Source organism: Lucilia cuprina, chromosome 5 (assembly GCF_022045245.1).
Source record: "Lucilia cuprina isolate Lc7/37 chromosome 5, ASM2204524v1, whole genome shotgun sequence".
NCBI classification, from domain to species: Eukaryota; Metazoa; Arthropoda; class Insecta; order Diptera; family Calliphoridae; genus Lucilia; species Lucilia cuprina.
Genome location: NC_060953.1, coordinates 2,557,225 through 2,577,237, shown reverse-complemented (window position 1 = coordinate 2,577,237; position 20,013 = coordinate 2,557,225). Strand labels below are relative to the sequence as shown.

Sequence of the window (20,013 nt, the reverse complement as noted above, 5' to 3'; positions counted from 1 at the left end):
TAGTCTAGGCTATAGTCTTGCCTATAATCCAATAATAGTCTTGTCTATAGTCAAGAATATAATCTACAGTTTAGTCTAGGATAATCTAGCCTACAGTCCAGACTATAGTCTAGTTTATAGTCCAGATTATAGTCTAGTCTCTAGTACAGTCTATAGTCTACATTATAATCTATAAATATCGAAGGTCTCATGAAGTTGAAGGTCTTTGTCAAAACTAGCAAATCTCAACCAAACTTTATTTCACATTTAAGGATACCTTCCTCTCACAGACATTATCCTTAATATAAATGCTCATTCATAAACCTTAAACGCCATATGTACCATTTTTTCCACCTTTTCATCTGTACAGGATTTATTATCAAGCACTGAAATGCTCGGTTATTTATATGTGTGTGGGATAAAGATGCTCTACTACTTGTAATACAGTCACTACGCATTTTATAGCAAAAACGTAAACTATAAAGGAAGAACTCAGTGTTTTCTTTATTGTTCTTGTTGTTTTTTTTTTTTTTTGTAAAATTTCGGAAAATAAAAGAAAATTTTCTTTTACAATATCTAGAACATGTTTATGTGTGATGTTTTTCACACAGAATTTGAAAGACAGACAGACAGAAATACATACACAGGATATGATGACGATGATGATGATGATTGTTGTTGAAGTTGTGTTTTGATATCTTTCAATTCTAAGTACCCAAGCGACATATCGTAAAGACATACAAAACGTTTGTTTGCATTTCATCCAAGGATTAGATGTTTGCTTAACTATCAATTGTTTACCGCATCGTTTTTTTTTTCTTTGTTGTTCTTAAGTTCATTGTGCTCTAAAAATATTTGAAAATCAAATAATTTTTTACATTCCAATTGTAGAAGAATTATTATAGTTTTTTCCTGTTTGTATTTATTTAGTTTTAAATTTTATTTTTGGTTACACTTAAAATACAGTTTCCTTATTTGTTTTTTAGTTAAAGATTGGAAAAACAAGAAACAATTTTTATTGTGGGAAAAATTATAACAATTTATGTGTCCTGTACCGTGAAGGAGTTTTGGTGATAAAAAATGTACATGTTTCTTTCTTATCAAATGGAGTATTTTACATAATTTTTTTGTTGATGTTTTCAAGCTACTCTTTGGGGGATTAGAAAAAAAAAAAAGAAAACATTACTTATACAGAGTCAGCAATTAATAAAATTAATCTTGAAGGTTTTTACTTTTTAATTCTTGAAAATTATGAGAGTCAGAGTTCAAATGTTCGTCATAAATTTAAATTTTAAATTGTATTTTAAACAAGAAATATTATGGCATATGGGATAAGGAGAGCAATTAAACTCTTGATTTCCTGTGGAGTCTTGTAGAAAAATAAAAACTGAGATTTCTTTTGGTGATCTTAAGCAAAGATCATACGAATATTCGATTTTAACTTTATAGTTAAATTAGAAATTTTATTCTATGCAAGATCACTAAACATGTCAGGTCGTAATGATCACAGTAGAACTCAAATATGATCAGTGAGATTCATGATTTTAATTTATGATCCTTAAACAAATACGATCACTAGGAATTTCATATATTCAAAGTGATCATTCGGGAATGAACTTTTTCTTAATGTCAAATCGATCGTGTTTAAACTATAAAGTTAAATCAGAAATTTAATTCACTAAACATGCGATCTTGTCAGGTCATAATAATCATAGCAAAATTAAAATAAGATCAATGAGATACATAACATGTTCAAGATTTTAGATTATGATCCTTTAACTAATATGAACACTTAAGGATCATAAGAGAATTGAGTTTTCAACATCTGATTTAAAAAAACTATCCTCACTTTTATTCGGCAATTTCTGATAATTCAAATCGATCGTCTGTGTTTAGGGAGTCACTAAATCAGGAAGATTTATAAAACGATCGAATTATTATTATCAACGTAATGTGAACTCTAAAAGCTTCATCAAATCAAAGTGATCTATACAGCAAAATATGTAAAATCTGTGATCTTTGACATCTTAAACAAAAAGCGATCCTCACTTTTGATCTTGTCAGAACGAAATGATAGAATTATTAAGAAAATATAAGATTTATAAAACGATCGTGTTATCAAATTATTATCAGCCTAATGCTAACACTAAAAGCTTCATAAAACCAAAGTGATCTATACAGCAAAATATGTAGAATCTATAATTTCTGACATCTTAAAGCAAAATGCGATCCTCACCTTTGATAATACAAACGAACGGGTGATACATAAGGCAACATTTAGGATCAATAAATTTTTTGATCTTGTCAGATCATAATTATCAAATTATAACCAAAATAGGATCAGTAATATTTATAACATGATCATTATGTTACAAAATGATCCCCAACTTAATAAGTTCACTAAAATTTAAATAAAATCAAAATGTTCATCACGATAGCACCAAGCGATCCTCATCTAGTGTTTTTCAACAGTCTTTGCATTAAAATTGTAAATCAAAAATGATCTTTATAGTTGAAATTAAGCTTAATATGGAAATTGTTAAATCTGATGATCATATCAGATTCCTAATGATTAAATTTTAACCATTTTTAATCAGTAAGTTTCATAACATGATCATGAGTTAATATTATAGTCCTCAACCTATTGTGTTCACTATAAGCTTAATATAATCAAATAGCTAGTGATCTATATCAAAAAGCGATCCTCACATATATCTTTAAACGTTTTTTGACAGTCTTTAAGATTTATAACACCATCATTATATCAAATTGTGATCAACATCATAATGTGTTTACTTAAAGTTTTAAACAATCAAAGCGACTGCATCGATCTATTGTTTAAAATGATCTATAGTGTAAAAAAGATAAGATTAATCTGGTGATGACTCAATTTTACAATCTTATCAGATCCTAATGTAATCAGTTAAGATTCTGTAAACTTAATATGATCACTAGGACCTTAATATAATACCAGCTATGGGAATATGATCATTAGCAACAAAACATGATCACAAACATCAGAACCATAAAGATGAACGAGTTTTTAATTCATAATGTAATCACTTCGAAAGATATAGATTCTTAATTTTTATTTTAAAATAATAATGATTACAAGATCAGTTTGAGTTTTCTTTCATATTAAACTTCATTTTGACTTTCTTTCGTTTTAAATGATTTATATTATAGCGAACTTTAGCACATTAAATGATACTTTGCATTGAAGATTGAAATTTAACTTGAGAAGTTACAGATCGTTATTAAATCTTATTTTGAAACAGTATTTTTGCAAAACTTGCTATACTGAAGATAAGTTAATAGTTAAAAATGGAAGACTGTAATAAAAAGTTATAAAAGAATTTAGTTTTAATGATTTTTTTTATTACGAAGATCTTTTTTTGATTAAAAATAAATAAATAGATCAAGTTTTAATCGTTTTTATAGAACAATTTTTTTGGCAAAACTTTCCATACTAAAGATAAATTAAAAGTTTAAAGTGAATAATTTTAATAAAAATATTTATATAGAAAACTTTAGTTTTAAAGATCTTTCTTAATGAAGATCATTTTTGAAATAGATCAATCTTAGCAAAATATTTACTGACAATTTTTATTGCTCATTTTTGAAATTAAAGTTCAGTTTCTTTAAACTTATAGTGATCATTATTTAAGGTGCTAAAATAACTGATCATGCTTTGCTTATTTTCGATCAGTTTTTCATTTCAGACAGTGATCTCAACTTGATCTGTTTTTTTTTAAATCATTTTTAGTTTATGTCATATTGAAGATCAGTTTTCATGTAAGTAAGTAAGTGATCACGAATTGATCTTATTTTATAAAAAAATAACTGATCTGTTTGAGGGGGACATTACAGACAATTTTTATTGCTAATTTTTGAAAATAAAGATCAGTTTTTTTAAACTCATAGCGATCATTATTAAAGATGAGAAAATAACTGATCATGTTTTGTTTAAAATATAAGTGATAATGTTGATCTCTTTTTATTGAAATGATTTGGAGACATTTTAAAAATTTTTTCATTTAGAAACGATTAAAATTCAAATTGAAGATTGTCTTTTGACTTTAAGCTTTTTTTTAAACGTTATTTTCTTATTTTGATTTAATGCCTTTAACTGACTGACTACACATCATTTCAGTTAAATTCATGACCAAAATCAAGAGGCAACCCAAAATGAGAAAAAAGAAACAACAACCAAATCAAAATTGTAATTACAAAAAAAGGAGGAAACTAACAAAAAAATAAAAACATTTCATTTTTGGAAAGCAGATGTTTCTTTCCTTTAGGAAAAAAAAAAACAATAATATTGTACATACAAACGTACACCAACCATCCTTATAAGAAAATACCTATAAAGTACAAGTTCCTTGATATACAAACATGTTCCATTCCAAAATACAGAAAAAAAAACCAAAAACATTTTGTGTGTACAGTCAACAGTTGTTGATGGTGAACGTAGAAATATAACGCATCCAAAGAAACAAACAGAAATGATCATAATGATCTTCATGATCAGCAAACTATAAGAATGCACACATACATATAAACTTACCCTCTTGGTATTTGCTGAGCCTGTATGTAAACAGGTTCTAGTACTGTAAGTGTTGGCGGCTTTCTTACGAGGGTTTTGCATGTAAAGGATCATAAGGATACGTATGGAACAACAACAACAACGATCACTGATCATTGACAATGATAAGGTGGTAGTTTTTTTTTATTATTCTAAACTGCTGTTTTCATCTGTCTTTTGTTGTTTTTTTTTTTGTTTTGGAAAGACAGATGCTTTTCTTCCTTTCTAAAATTATTATTACATTTTAGTTTAGTTTTATTTCAGTTGTTGTTTTCTTATTCGATCTGCAATGCATTTGGGATTTTGTTGTTTTGTTTTGTTGAAAAACAAAATCTACACTCATTCTCTTAGGACATGACTATTTTACTCTATGTGTTATTAGGATTTTTATAGATTCATAGTTTATAGATACAGCATCCTGCTGGAATGTATTTTAAAGGAATTTAAGGGTATTTTTTGAAAAATTACTTTACAAGTTCTAAAACACATGATTCTAGAGCATCTGTTTTCGTTTTGTGATAACGAGTGGATATCTATACAGTGCAGAGAGTATTTAAGATTTAGATAAAAACGCCCCGGCAGTTGTTTTTTTAAGGATTTAAATAAATACGTGATTGTAATGATCATAACCTTATTGTAAGAAAAAAGATCGTTAATTTAAAAAAATTTTAAATTTTAAACTATATACAGTATAGAAATGGTAAAATTTGTTGATCTTGTCGGAATTTAATGATTGAATTGTGATCAAAATATGATCAATAAAATTCTTAACATGATCAGTATTTCAAACTATAAGACATAAACTAAAATTATCAATAGTATCTTCATTAGAATGAATAAATCAAAATGATCATTAATGATCATAACATGATCGAGATAAGAACAAAATCATCTAATACAAAAAAGTGATTCTAGAAAATAACTTCGTCAATACATCGTTTTTCGTTGTAAATCAGAAAACGATAAAAAAGTAACTTAATATGAGGATCTCTTTCGATCTTGTCAGATACAAATGATAAAATCATAATCCAAATACGATCATCGAGTTTCGTAATATGATTATAATTTCAAATTATAATCGTGATTTCAAATTATGATCATGATTTCAAATTGTGATCATCATGCAAATGTGATCATTAAAAGTTTCATATTATCAAAGATAAGGGGTATCGCTATTCAAAATATAATCATTTAGATTGATAACATAATCATTATCTGCTTAAATGATAATGATCATGCATATGTATTGAGATTCATAACATGATCATAAACAGCTCAAATGCTCATGTATATGTACAATCAAAGAGATCTGAAATGATCATAACATGATCGAAATTAAAGCAAAATCGTTGTAAATATAAGAAATCGATCTTGATTATGAAAAATAAGCTTAATATAAAAATCACGAAATTTTATGATCTTGTTAGATATAAATAATAAAATCATAAGCAAAATACGATCAATGATGATCAATGCTTTCAAATTATGATTATCATCCAAATGTGATCATTAAAATTTTCAAATAATCAAAGAAAATACTGGGATCACTAAATTTTATGATCTTGTCAGCTACAATTAAAAGAATATGATCAATGAGTTTTGTAATATGATCATGATTTCAAGTTATGATTATCATCCGAATGGGATTATTAAAAGTTTCATATAGTCAAAGTAAATACTGGGTTGTGATTCAAAATATGATCATTGAGATTTGTGACATGATCATTATCTGCGCGAAAGCTAATGATGAAGTCATAATGCAATCAATGAGTTTCAAAACATGATCTCGAATAAAAATAATTACCATTAATCTTAAAGTTTTAATATATAAAAGTGATCTTTTGGATGCAGAGCAAAATACCATCAAAATTTAATCTTTGATATATTTTTTACCATCAAGCGATCCTTGCCTATATCTTACAGCAATCTTTATCTTGATAATTAAATTTGCAAAAATTGTATTTTTTAAATAAAAAACGATATTTAGTGGGAAAAATGAGCTAAATATGAGGATCACTGATCCTTTTGAAAATATGATCAGTGAGATTAGTAACATGATCATAATTTCAAATTATATGCGATCACTATAAGCTTCATCAAAGCGAATACTGGAGTCACGATTTCATCAGAAAACTATTTATCAATCTATGATCTCTGGCAACATATAGCAACGAATGATACTCGCGTTTAGTTTCGTAACATTACGATCAAAAACCTATTAAGATCACTTAAGGCTTATTGGAATCAAAGTAAACACTGGAGTCGAGATTTTAGCAAAAACCAGGGATCAATCTGTGATCTCTGTCTACTTATAGCAACAAACGATCCTCACCTATACCAAACAGAGTTTTACGCAGAAAATATAACCAATACGATTCATAAATTATGATCATAAACGAAATACTATCACTAAGAGTTTCATATAAACAAAGTATGTACAAGAGACACAATCAGTAAGGATCATAGCACGATCGCCTGAATCAAACCATCTGGATGAAATTTCTAAATATAGATCGTTACAGTTTTAAGTGATCTTCACCATAAAGATCGTCTTTAATCAAGAATTCAAATAAACAAATATTCCGAAAGAAAAATAGATTTTTCATAATGAAGATCAATTTATCAGAGAGTCAACAAGTTTCTCAGTAGAACATCAAACGTTTTACAAAAATTTTCAGTGATCTTTAATATCAAAAATAGTTTTTAAACAAAAATGTAAATCAGTTTATACTTTTGGTTTAAAACATAAACGATCTCATATTGATCTTGATACAAAATTATTTTTTTAGTCACATTCAGTATATTTTAAACAATTTGTATTTATTTACTTTATTCCCAATTTATTTAAACACTTTAGCCCTTTAAAACAACATAACTTCAGTTCCTTAAAAAAACCAAAAATATCCTTTAAGAAACCTTACTTTCCTTAAAAAAAACCTACATACATAGTAGCAAGTAAACAACAACTTTGTAAACCAAATGTCCTCAACCTAATATTTACTTCTTTAAAATTACTTGTATTTACTCTTCTGTCAAATTGTTACAGCTGTTACAATACTTGTTCTGGGATTTACACATGTTTGTCCAACTGTATGTACTAAGGAAAAAAAAAACTATCAATCAATTGGATATTTCAAGATTTCCGACTAAAAAAGTAAATATTTAAAACATATTTCTTCTTAAAAATAGCAAATAAAGAAATGATGGTCACGCTCTCAAAACAAATATTAAAGTGATCATTTACAAATGGCTACAAGAAAACGGACTCAAATAAAAAACAAACTGTTTAAATAAAATATGGATAAATATTTAAAGAATAACATATGAGATCAATAAGATTTTTAAATAAAATATTATTATTTTATAAGAAAAATAAGGAAATAATTTGTACACGATCAAATAAAGATCATTTCAATTTATAAAACTAAAGTATGAAATTAAGCATTTTTTGATAATATAACTTAAATCTAAGAAATTTAGATATGAAAGCTTAATCAGATCTTCAGTTTAAAAAACGATCCTCAATATAAAAATCGAAAATTAAAACGATCAATTATATGATCTTTTAGTGTTTCTTGTCTTGAAAATAGTTTTCTAAAGAAAAGTTTCTTCTTAAGAAGACAGTTTTCTATAGAAAAGTTTATTGTTTAAAAGACAGTTTTCTATAGAAAAGTTTCTTGTCTAAAAGAACGTTTCCTATAGAACCGTATCTTGTCTAGAAGAATGTTTCCTATAGAAAAGGTTCTTGTCAAGACAGTTTTCTATAGAAAAGTTTCTTGTCAAGATAGTTTTCTATAGAAAAGTTTCTTGTCAAGATAGTTTTCTATAGAAAAGTTTCTTGTCAAGATAGTTTTCTATAGAAAAGTTTCTTGTCAAGATAGTTTTCTATAGAAAAGTTTCTTGTCAAGATAGTTTTCTATAGAAAAGTTTCTTGTCAAGATAGTTTTCTATAGAAAAGTTTCTTGTCAAGATAGTTTTCTATAGAAAAGTTTCTTGTCAAGATAGTTTTCTATAGAAAAGTTTCTTGTCAAGATAGTTTTCTATAGAAAAGTTTCCTGTCAAGATAGTTTTCTATGGAAAAGTTTCTTGTCAAGATAGTTTTCTATAGAAAAGTTTCTTGTCAAGATAGTTTTCTATAGAAAAGTTTCTTGTCAAGACAGTTTCATATAGAAAAGTTTCTTGTCAATAGAAAAGTTTCTTGTCTAGCAGACAGTTTTCTATAGAAATGTTTCTTGTCTAGCAGACAGTTTTCTATAGAAATGTTTCTTGTCTAGCAGTCAGTTTTCTATAGAAAAGTTTCTTTATTAAACAGTTTTCTAGCGAAAAGTGTCCTTCCCTGTTGGGTTTCCCTTTAATTTTAATAACAAAAACTCTTTTATTACCACAACTTTTTCCTGGTGTCTACGTTTACAGATTTTTCCTTTTAATTCAAGTGTTTGCGAATGAAGAGACCCTTAAGAAATAAGACGTCATAATTTTATTTGATTATTACTAAATTGCCAACAGTTTTTCTATTATTACTTTTAAATTGTGTCTTTAGTTTAACCTTGTCGCTTTTGTCCTCCCGCACTTACTCTATAGTCTAGCCATGACTTTTCATTGAATATGTTGTGTTTGATGAACATAATAAAACATTTCTTTAACTATATGACTTGTGTGTCTGACTAACGTGTCTCCCTCTCTCTCTCTCTCTCTTAATCTACTTGTATCATTACACTGAGCTGAGGTTGCCTGGTGTGTTTTTTGTAAAACAAAAGGACATCCTGCATGGAAATGATGTAAAATGAAGAAAAAAACATGTTGTAATGAGTAAAAAAGAGGAAACAAGGTGCTGCTGTTGTTGCTGTAGAACAATCTGTGTACAACAACTTTTAAATGAAAATCAAATTGAAATCTAATTGTTGAAACGTCTGGTCGCTGTTGTATTCAGTACAACTATACCGCCAACCTCAAGTATAGATATTGTATTAAAAGCAAACGAAAACATCTGTTGACGTTTCGTAGAAGTGTTTCTTGTTTTGGAAAAAAAGGAAAACTGCGGCCCAGCATGTTTTATCCTTTAGTCTGGTGTTGTTTACATCTATTGATTTACCTTTAGTTTTTATATAGTTTTACTTTCTTTATTTAATTAATAACATTTTTTATTATTATTTTTTTCTATAATAGTTATAGTTTTAGTTTAAACATAATCATAATTAAATATGAAGGTACATTTATATTTTTTATAATTATTGTAGAGATATACACAAAAATAAACACACATTTATAGTTTAATTGATTTTTGATTATTAATTTTTAAACTTTTCTTTTTAACAACAGTGAGGAACTAAAGTGAAAGGAGATTTTTCTTAAATTTTAAGAAAATATTTTTAAATCGATAAAAAGCCAAAGAAATTTTCAATATTTTAAAACACTGACTTCAATTGAAACTTTTTGTATAGAAAACTGTGTTGACAAGAAACATTTCCTTTGAAAAACTGTCACAACAAGAAACTTTTCTATAGAAAACTGTTTTGACAAGAAACTTTTTTATAGAAAACTTTCTTCAGAAGAAACTTCTCTGTAGAAAACAGTTTATTAGACAGAAAACTTTTTTATAGAAAAATGTCTTCCTGACAATAAACATTTCTATAGAAAATAAACTTCTAAACATGAAACTTTTCTATAGAAAACTGTCTTGTCTTCTAGACAAGAAACTTTTCTATAGAAAACTGTCTTGTCTTCTAGACAAGAAACTTTTCTATAGAAAACTGTTTTGTCTTCTAGACAAGAAACTTTTCTATAGAAAACTGTCTTGTCTTCTAGACAAGAAACTTTTCTATAGAAAACTGTCTTGTCTTCTAGACAAGAAACTTTTCTATAGAAAACTGTCTTCTAGACAAGAAACTTTTCTATAGAAAACTGTCTTCTAGACAAGAAACTTTTCTATAGAAAACTGTCTTCTAGACAAGAAACTTTTCTATAGAAAACTGTCTTGTCTTATAGACAAGAAACTTTTCTATAGAAAACTGTCTTGTCTTATAGACAAGAAACTTTTCTATAGAAAACTGTCTTGTCTTCTAGACAAGAAACTTTTCTATAGAAAACTGTCTTGTCTTCTAGACAAGAAACTTTTCTATAGAAAACTGTCTTGTCTTCTAGACAAGAAACTTTTCTATAGAAAACTGTCTTCTAGACAAGAAACTTTTCTATAGAAAACTGTCTTCTAGACAAGAAACTTTTCTATAGAAAACTGTCTTCTAGACAAGAAACTTTTCTATAGAAAACTGTCTTCTCAACAAGTTTATAAAAAAGTCTATAGACAAGAAACTTTTCTATAGAAAACTGTCTTCTAGACAAGAAACTTTTCTATAGAAAACTGTCTTCTAAACAAAAAACTTTTCTATAGAAAACTGTCTTCTAGACAAGAAACGTTTCTATAGAAATCTGTCTTCTAGACAATAAACTTTTCTATAGAAAATTGTCTTCTAGACAAGAAACACTTTTCTCCAGAAAACTGTCTTCTAGACAATATACTTTTCTTTTAAACAAATTTTTCTAGAAAACTTTTTTCGAAAAAAAGTTTTCTAAAGAAATCTCTCTTGAGAAGATTATTTTCTTTGGACTTTTATATAAATTGTTTTAAAAAATTTAAAAATTTTGGATTAAAGAGGGCTGGAGTATTAGGAAAGTGTTTAATAGCACTTTAATAATACACTAAAATCCTTATTAGAGAAATTTAAGAAGAAATTCTATAAGAAAACTTAACCTTTTGCTAATTAAAAAAAAAATTTAAGAAAATTAAAAAATTTTTTAAAAATTTGTTAATTGAATTATTAAAAATGTTAAGTTTTTTCTTTTTAAATATATTCCTTAAACTTTTGTTACTCACTGTTATATTTTGTGCATTGTATTTTCTTTATTTTTATAATACACTATACATTGAATAATTTATAAATTGTTGTCATTACTAATGATAACATAACCTATAATAACTTTCCCTTTTTGTAAAGAACCCTTTTCCCCCAAACAATTTGTGCTTAGGACTCTTCATTATCATCACTTTCATCATCGACTAATTCTTCTTCAACAATAGGTTGATTATCACTCTTTTTACGTCCTATAAAACGTTGAAATACTGTACGGCTAGTGGAGCCACCAGCTCCTATAAGAAAATCAAAATCATCACCGCTAACACCCCAGGGTGATTTTTTAGATTCAGCATTGGAGGACATTAACATGGAATAGGCTGAGCAGACAGTACCCTCCTTGCTGTGATGTATACCATAACCGAAATAGATTAACATGCCCAATGAGACCCAAATAAAGAAACGTAACCAGGTTAAGAAACTTAAATGGACCATTAAAGCAATATTGCAAAATATACTAAAACAGGGTAGTAAAGGGACTAGGGGTACTTTAAAGTTGAGGCCACGGGTATTTTGATGATGTACGGATATGACAAAAACACAAGATAGAATAATAAATAAAAGAAAACCATACATTAATAATGCCCACCAGGAGGTAACAGTCTTGCTATCGGCCCAGGAAGTTTTCAACTGGAAGCATAAAGTAAAACTTAAAACGGTGAACAGTAAAACAGCCGCAGAAACAGCACTGCCCGGTTCAAAGCGACCTAAAATGGCATCTAACCATTTGTATTTGGGTTTAAGACGACCAGCCGACATACCTTCTATTAAATCACTGGTGGGGGAAGCAGTATCAATGCTGTACTGCGAGGTGGTATCGTTATCATCATCTTCATCATTCTCAGGAGTATCAGGGGCATATATAGGATTTTCTAGAATAGGTAAGGGACGATAACGTAGTATTATAACACTGGCCGAAACAATGGTGTAGGCCAGTAAGGTGCCTATGGACATGAATTCTACTAGATTTCTTAAATCAAATACCAAAGCCAATGCAGCACTGGAGAGGCCAGAAATGGCTAAATTTAAAACCGGCACCTGGGTAACACTATTTATTTTACCAAAACAGCTAAAAAGTAAACCATCAGAAGCCATGGCATACATACAGCGTGGTAAAGCAAACAGAGAACCTAACAGGGTAGTGGTCATGCCACACAAAGCTCCTACTGTAATTATATATTTAGCCCAAGGTAAACCCATTTGACCAAAAGCCTCGGGTAAAGAAGCTGCCGGATTTATGTCATTGGTGGGTATCATTAAAGTAAGAGCAGCACTTACTAATATATAACCTGCGGAAACAGCACTTAAAGATAACAAAGTAGCTAAAGGTATAGAAGTTGAAGGATTTTTAGCCTCTTCCCCAGCTGTGGCTATCGAATCAAAACCCACAAAAGCATAAAAACAAGTAGCTGCCCCTGCTATAACACCACTGAAACCATAGGGCAAAAAGCCACCCTCGGACTGAGACCAATTTTTGGCATCAGCATACCAGAAACCCACACATATAACCAACACCATAACAGCTATATTGACAACCGTTAAAAGACTATTAATTAAGGCAGTGGCCTTAACACCTACAGCCAAGGCCAAGGCATAGAGTATACACACCAAAAAAGCCAAAATATCCGGATAACGAGCAAATAATTGAGGCTCCTGTAGTTCTCCTATAAGTGACAAGGTGGTGTTCTCAATCCAACCGCCCAGCAATGAGTCCACATAACCACTCCAGGCCCTAGCCACTGAGGCAGCACCCAACATATGTTCCAGTAATATATTCCAGCCAATAATGAAAGCCCAAAACTCGCCTATAGAGATATAGGTGTAAACATAAGCCGAGCCCGCCTTGGGTACACGAGTGCCAAATTCTGCATAACAAATAGCCGCCAGCATGGAGACAACAGCCGCTAGTATAAAAGAAACTATAACACCAGGTCCGGCTATATCTTTGGCCACCGTACCGGTTAAAACATAAATGCCAGCACCCACCATATGGCCAATACCTAGAAAAAGAGTTAGTTATGCTTTAACACCATACTGCCGCTTTTGGAAAAAAGTTATAAAAAGCTTATGTCATTTTCTTTGTAAAATTTTCAACATAAACTTTTACACTTTTTGTTATTGTTTTTTTTTTTGGTCCTTCTTACCCAATAAAGTGATATCAAAAGTATTTAAACAGCGTTTTAAAGGAGTCTCCATGGCATCGGTGGGTAAAGGTTTAGTGCGATTCATTTTACTGCACAAACCGGACATGACATGGCCCAATATAATACGTCTAGTGCCCGGCATGTTGTTAAAACTTTGCTCAAACTTTTAAACGCAAGAAAATCTTTAAATTGTTGTTAATTTTTTCTTTCTTTTGTAAACTTTTAGCTGCTGACGATTAGCTAACATATGTGTTAAGTTAACAAGTGTTGCATAGCTTTAGGCTTAATAAAAAATTAACTCACACTTTCAAACAACACATTCGTGAAACATTATTTGCATAAATTTTATAATTTTCTAAACAAAAATTAATAATTTTAAAAATTCTTTAATTTCTTATAAATTTTTTCTCAATTTTTTCTTTCTTTTTATCTTTTTTTTTGTTAAATTCCTCTTCTATGTATGCACACGTTCACCCACCACAATGTTCTGTTCAACCATACGTCAGGTTAGTATTTGCTTTCAATGTCAATTATACAAGAACATGCGCATTGTTGAAAGGTCCATTAACTAACTGAGTTAGCGAGTGTATTGTTTGGTTAACTCTTAACCGGTATTTAAAGTTTGAGCCCCCTACCCCTGTCCCCCAGTCACACTTGTTGCTTATGTTTGTAATTTTACTTATTATCTTAAGTGAATTTTACTTTGTCCTCCGAACACACTCAGTTATGAAGGAATTTTTTTTATTATTCTCTATTGATTTTTAATATTAAATAGTTTATGACTTTTTTCTTCCTTTTGCAAAAAGGAGTAATAAAAGGATTATAGTTAGAGTTATTTAAATATGACATAATTTACTTAATACAAAGAGGATTTTTATTATTCTGAAAACACTAACACCTGTTACTTTGACAGTGTTGTGATTTAGTTTGTCAATAAGCCGGTTTCAAGGCCTACTTTAAAAGGAAGTTCAAGGTTTATGGGAGCTCTCTTTATTATCTTTATTGTATTAAAAGATGTTTGGTTTCTTAAGATTTACTTTAAACTTTGCATTGAAAACTACCCCTAGTTCCCCTTCCACCCAGAGTTAGTATATTCTGCAATATTGCTTCTTTTGGATCTTCCTGGGCATGTTAATCTATTTCGATTATGGTAAACAGTCTTCTCAGCATATCCCACTTTAATTTTCACCAATGCAGAACCTAAAGTCTCCCTGAGGTTGTTCAGGAAATGATTTTCATTTCCTAATAGGATCTCAGGGGTGCAATACAGTATAGGTCTCTCTTGTCGAGAGAGTTTCTATAGAAAAGTTTCTTGTCAACAAGACAGTTTTCTATAGAAAAGTTTCTTGTCAACAAGACAGTTTTCTATAGAAAAGTTTCTTGTCAACAAGACAGTTTTCTATAGAAAAGTTTCTTGTCAACAAGACAGTTTTCTATAGAAAAGTTTCTTGTCAACAAGACAGTTTTCTATAGAAAAGTTTCTTGTCAACAAGACAGTTTTCTATAGAAAAGTTTCTTGTCAACAAGACAGTTTTCTATAGAAAAGTTTCTTGTCAACAAGACAGTTTTCTATAGAAAAGTTTCTTGTCAACAAGACAGTTTTCTATAGAAAAGGTTCTTGTCAACAAGACAGTTTTCTATAGAAAAGTTTCTTGTCAACAAGACAGTTTTCTATAGAAAAGTTTCTTGTCAACAGGACAGTTTTCTATAGAAAAGTTTCTTGTCAACAAGACAGTTTTCTATAGAAAAGTTTCTTGTCAACAAGACAGTTTTCTATAGAAAAGTTTCTTACTCAACAAGACAGTTTTCTATAGAAAAGTATCTTGTCAACCAGACAGTTTTCTATAGAAAAGTTTCTTGTCAACCAGACAGTTTTCTATAGAAAAGTTTCTTTTCAACCAGACAGTTTTCTATAGAAAAGTTTCTTGTCAACAAAAAAGTTTTCTATAGAAAGGTTTCTTGTCAACAAGACAGTACAAAAAGTTTTATAGTTTATTTTTAAATATTCAAAAACTTTTAAAATTTTTATAAATTTGACAAAATTTTTTATAATTTTAGCTTTTTTGTCATTTGAATGTAAAAATTTCTCTAAGTGTTTTACAAAATACAACCCTGTTTTATTTAGTTTGTTTTGATTTGTTTTTGTTTCTCTGAACAGCTGTTCAATGTTTTTCTTCTAATCTATTTTTTTACTTTTTTTCCTCTACCACTTCCTTATCAATTTCATAACTGCAGTCAAAACGAAAAATATCAAATTAATTTCATTTTAAATTAATAAAAAATAATGTTGAGACATCTAACCAAATCTCCCGTGAGAGTGGTAAGTATTAAAAACACAATTAAAATTAAATAAACTTATTAAAACATTGGAATTATTTTCAGCATTCAGCCTGCACTTTAGCTAAACGTAATACTAACACAAATGCTGCTCCAGCTGCAGCCTCTACCAATAAAATCGAAGAAATAAGAGAACGTTTAGCTAAGGGTCCTAGTTTCCAAGATTTTGTACAAAATCCTGAAAATACCAAAGAAGAATGGCAAGAATTTGAGGGTAAATTGCGTAGAGAAAAGGGAGAAAATGAAAGATTAAGATTGCCTCCTTGGCTTAAGACCACCATACCTATGGGCAAAAATTATGCCAAAATTAAAACACAATTACGTGAGCTAAAATTGGCCACCGTTTGTGAGGAGGCTAGATGTCCCAACATAGGAGAATGTTGGGGTGGTGGTGAACATGGTACACAAACAGCTACTATTATGGTAAGAAAACATGTGAACATATCTTGTAAACTAAAGGTTATCACTGAAATGACCTTTTAGAGTGATATGATTTTATTTTTGTTTTGTTTTGGTTTTATTTTTTCGTTAGTTAATGGGGGATACTTGTACGCGTGGTTGTCGTTTTTGTTCTGTCAAGACCGCCAGAATACCACCACCTTTAGATCCTAATGAGCCAGTGAATACAGCTAAGGCTATAGCTTCTTGGGGTTTGGATTATATTGTTTTAACTTCAGTCGATAGAGATGGTAAGTTTCATTTCCATTTCTAGTTCAGTTCTAATTCTAGTTTAGTTCTAGTTCAGTTCTAGTTCAGTTCTAGTTCAGTTCTAGTTCAGTTCTAGTTCAGTTCTAGTTCAGTTCTAGTTCAGTTCTAGTTCAGTTCTACTTCAGTTCTAGTTCAGTTCTAGTTCAGTTCTAGTTCAGTTCTAGTTCAGTTCTAGTTCAGTTCTAGTTCAGTTCTAGTTCAGTTCTAGTTCAGTTCTAGTTCAGTTCTAGTTTTCTTATTTGAAAGACTTTCTCAAAGATATTTTTTTTTTAAACAGTGTCCTCGCTAAATGGGTTTCTTATTTGATAAGTAAGTCTAATAAGAATTAAAATTGAAGCTAGAATTTAAAATTTTAAAAACATGCTAGACTTACCCATCCCTCCCCTTATCAACAAACTCCATAGACAACAAATCCAGCCACCGGCCATTGCAATACTCGCCATGGCTGACATCCATTAAACGGGGAAATATAAGATCGGTACAGGTGAAAAAACGTATTTGGAAAACTAAAACCGAACATTCCAAAGGCGCTGCTCCATCGATCGAATATAGTATAAGATCTGGATTTAAAGTAAAATCTCGACAGGCATTGATAACCAAAGAGCTCTGCTGCATATCTCTTTGCCGTCGTCGCTCCAAACGACGTTCAAGTCTTTGTCGAGCTTGTCGGGAAGTACAGGGAACATCACTGTCGCTACTATGATCCTGAAGCTGCGAACTTTCAGCAGTTGACTGCTCCGGTGTAGTTTTCAGCAAATTGAAAGTGAGCCTTACTTTGCCATTAGAGATTTTATGACGAATTTCATGCAGGGCAGAGGCACGACTATACTTTGAGCCACAAATCAATTGCAAGGCTAATGAAATTATTTCACATTTCTCGGTTGAGTGCACCAGGTATAAAGGAGACTTTTGTGAATTTGGAGGAAATTTTAAAAGAGCATGCTTACATTCACTAATATTACAAATTTCTAACTGTGAAGAATATTTAGAAGATATTTTATTGAATAATTTAATAAAAATTAAACAATTTACCTCTGTAATATACATTTTTCTTAAAAATTTTAATAGAATAAAAAAACGAACCGAACCAACGCCACTAAATTAACCGCGAAGACTGAGGAAAATTGCAAGAACAAGCTCAAATTTCCGCTAAAAAGTTTTTTTCTTATTTGACATGTAAACAAATTGGAAGAAATGTCATTTTAGTTAAAAATGAGAAAAACAATAGGATGATTCATATAGTTTAAGGAATGTTAATGGAAATAACGGTAGTTTGCTATTTATTTAGAAAATTTAATACATTTTGTAAAAAAAATGTTATTTTGGTGGACTTTTTGGAACAAAAACTTTTGGAAATGAGATTTATAAGTTATTTGTAAAGTTTTTATGATATATAAGATATAAATTTTGTTTTTAATATAAGAAAATATTTTCTTGCCAAATGCTTTTGATTTCTTCTTACAAAGCTTTTGATTTCTTGTTTTCTGTGTAGACCGGATTTTAAATTATTAGAAAATTTTAATTTAATTAATAAATTCTAAAACTAAATTAAATATTTTTATAATTTATAGAGAAATATTTAATAATTTTAAAACAATTTCTTGTAAATATATATGTTCTACAATAAACAAAAACAAAAGTTATAAACTTTCATAAATTGTTGTAATATATTGAAATATTTCATTTGTAACGTTTTCGTATCTTTTTCAACTGCTACAGTGGCAACACTAAACAGAGTTGTTTTGCTTTTAAACAGGGTAGTTCAGATATGCTTTTAATTATGATTAAAAAGAGACAACTATATTAAATGCTTTGTTTATGTTTTTTCTTTATAGTATTTTCCGTTGTTGTTATTGTAACAATGCAACTCTTTTGTAGTGGTTTCTTCTTCTATTTTTTTTGTACGTGTATTTCTACAGTTGAAGGAAATTGTAGTAAAAATGCCACTTTTAGTTTACTGGTAACAAAGTTTGATGGTGGTTGTTTTTTCTAACTTCCAATTGGAGACGGAACGTTTTATTTTTGATTAATTCTGCTTACGCGTAGTAATTTATATTTTAAATTGCATTTCATTCATATAGGCTGCGTTTTCATTTACTAAGTTCGTACAAGTTATAATTATTGTTGGCTTCTTAGCTCTGAATTATCGTTTAAAATGCTAAAGGTGTAATCTGAAAAGTGTTTAAAAGAAATTTAACAAAAATGTTTTAAAAAAATAAAATAATCTCTTAAGAAAACCAAACCCAGCTTAATTAACATATTTATACACATACTAAAACAAAATACAACAACTACCATAACAAAAAAAAATAAAGTAAAAAAAAGAATCACATGAAAGCTTAAATGAAATAAAGTGTAAGAAAAAGAATTAAGCAACAAAAATAATAAAAAACAAGTTCGCCTTAGCCAACTTCTTTTGCTTTTGTGTGGCTTTTGTATTCGACTCCATTTGGCTAGAAATATGTTTTTTAACATTTACGTCATTAAACTTATCAATACTTAAAACCAGGCCCTCCACTACGAAACTAAGTTTATATTAAAGATTTGATTTCTTTATACAACAACTCGGCTTTAATATCATTTATAAACATGGGTAAGCATTATTAACTTTATTACATCTTTATTTCGTATATTAGTTAAACTATAACTAACTTTTTTATTATAGTAATTTCCTTTCATTGTTATGTATTTCTACTCCATTTACTTCAGTTTAGTTTTTTTTGTTGTTGTTTGTTCCTTTGTCTGTCTGTTCCTTTAATTGTCTGCTATTAGCTGGGTCTCAATATATAAAACGCGCCATCTTGTAACAATTAAATTTCCTGTAAATAAAAGTTCATTAAAAATATAATAATGTTGCTTTTTAGGAGAATGAAAAGGAATTGTATAAAGATCTAGATTTTTTCCTTCATTTCCGTTCATATTTATTTATTACAAACTGTTTGTTGTTGTTTTTTTTTGCTAACGGATTTTACTTGCTGCAGTAAAAGGACAGACAGACAAATTTTACTCTTGTATCGTATTTACTGTATTTACTCTTTTTTTCTTTTGACATTTAGTGGAGCACACTAAACAAAAGCAACTGTTAGCAAGACTAATTGAATTACACTGAGAGAAATAAATGTAAGCAATTAATAGAAAAAAACTCGTTTAAGTCTGATGTTGATAAAAAAATGCATTATTTAAATGATTTTAGACTGAACTAGATGTGAACTAGGAATAAAGTAGAACAGAACTAGAATAGAAATAGAACTGAACTAGAACTGAAGTAGAACTGACCTAGAACTGAACTAGAACTGAAGTAAAACTGAAGTAGAACTGAACTAGAACTGAACTAGAACTGAACTAGAACTGA

The 20,013-nt window shown here is 29.2% G+C and overlaps 3 protein-coding genes across 3 annotated transcripts in view; 1 reads left to right on the top strand and 2 right to left on the bottom strand.

Moving 5' to 3' along the window:
- LOC111689943 (protein ORD) overlaps nucleotides 1-20,013 on the bottom strand; it is a 57,464-nt gene that overhangs the window by 33,802 nt on the left and 3,649 nt on the right.
- On the bottom strand, nucleotides 10,937-14,153 carry LOC111680519 (cationic amino acid transporter 4). Its single transcript, XM_023442179.2, has 2 exons — nucleotides 13,617-14,153; nucleotides 10,937-13,472 (listed from the first exon to the last, which is right to left on the bottom strand). The coding sequence occupies exons 1-2, from the start codon at nucleotides 13,756-13,758 to the stop codon at nucleotides 11,584-11,586; spliced, it is 2,031 nt and encodes a 676-aa protein (XP_023297947.2). The 5' UTR covers nucleotides 13,759-14,153; the 3' UTR covers nucleotides 10,937-11,583.
- Nucleotides 15,791-20,013, top strand: part of LOC111680499 (lipoyl synthase, mitochondrial) — a 5,174-nt gene continuing 951 nt past the window's right edge. The window contains exons 1-3 of the mRNA XM_046952061.1: nucleotides 15,791-15,936; nucleotides 15,999-16,376; nucleotides 16,486-16,642. Coding sequence (XP_046808017.1) covers nucleotides 15,901-15,936; nucleotides 15,999-16,376; nucleotides 16,486-16,642 — 571 coding nt within the window. The 5' untranslated portion in view covers nucleotides 15,791-15,900. The remainder of the gene's footprint in view (nucleotides 15,937-15,998; nucleotides 16,377-16,485; nucleotides 16,643-20,013) is intronic.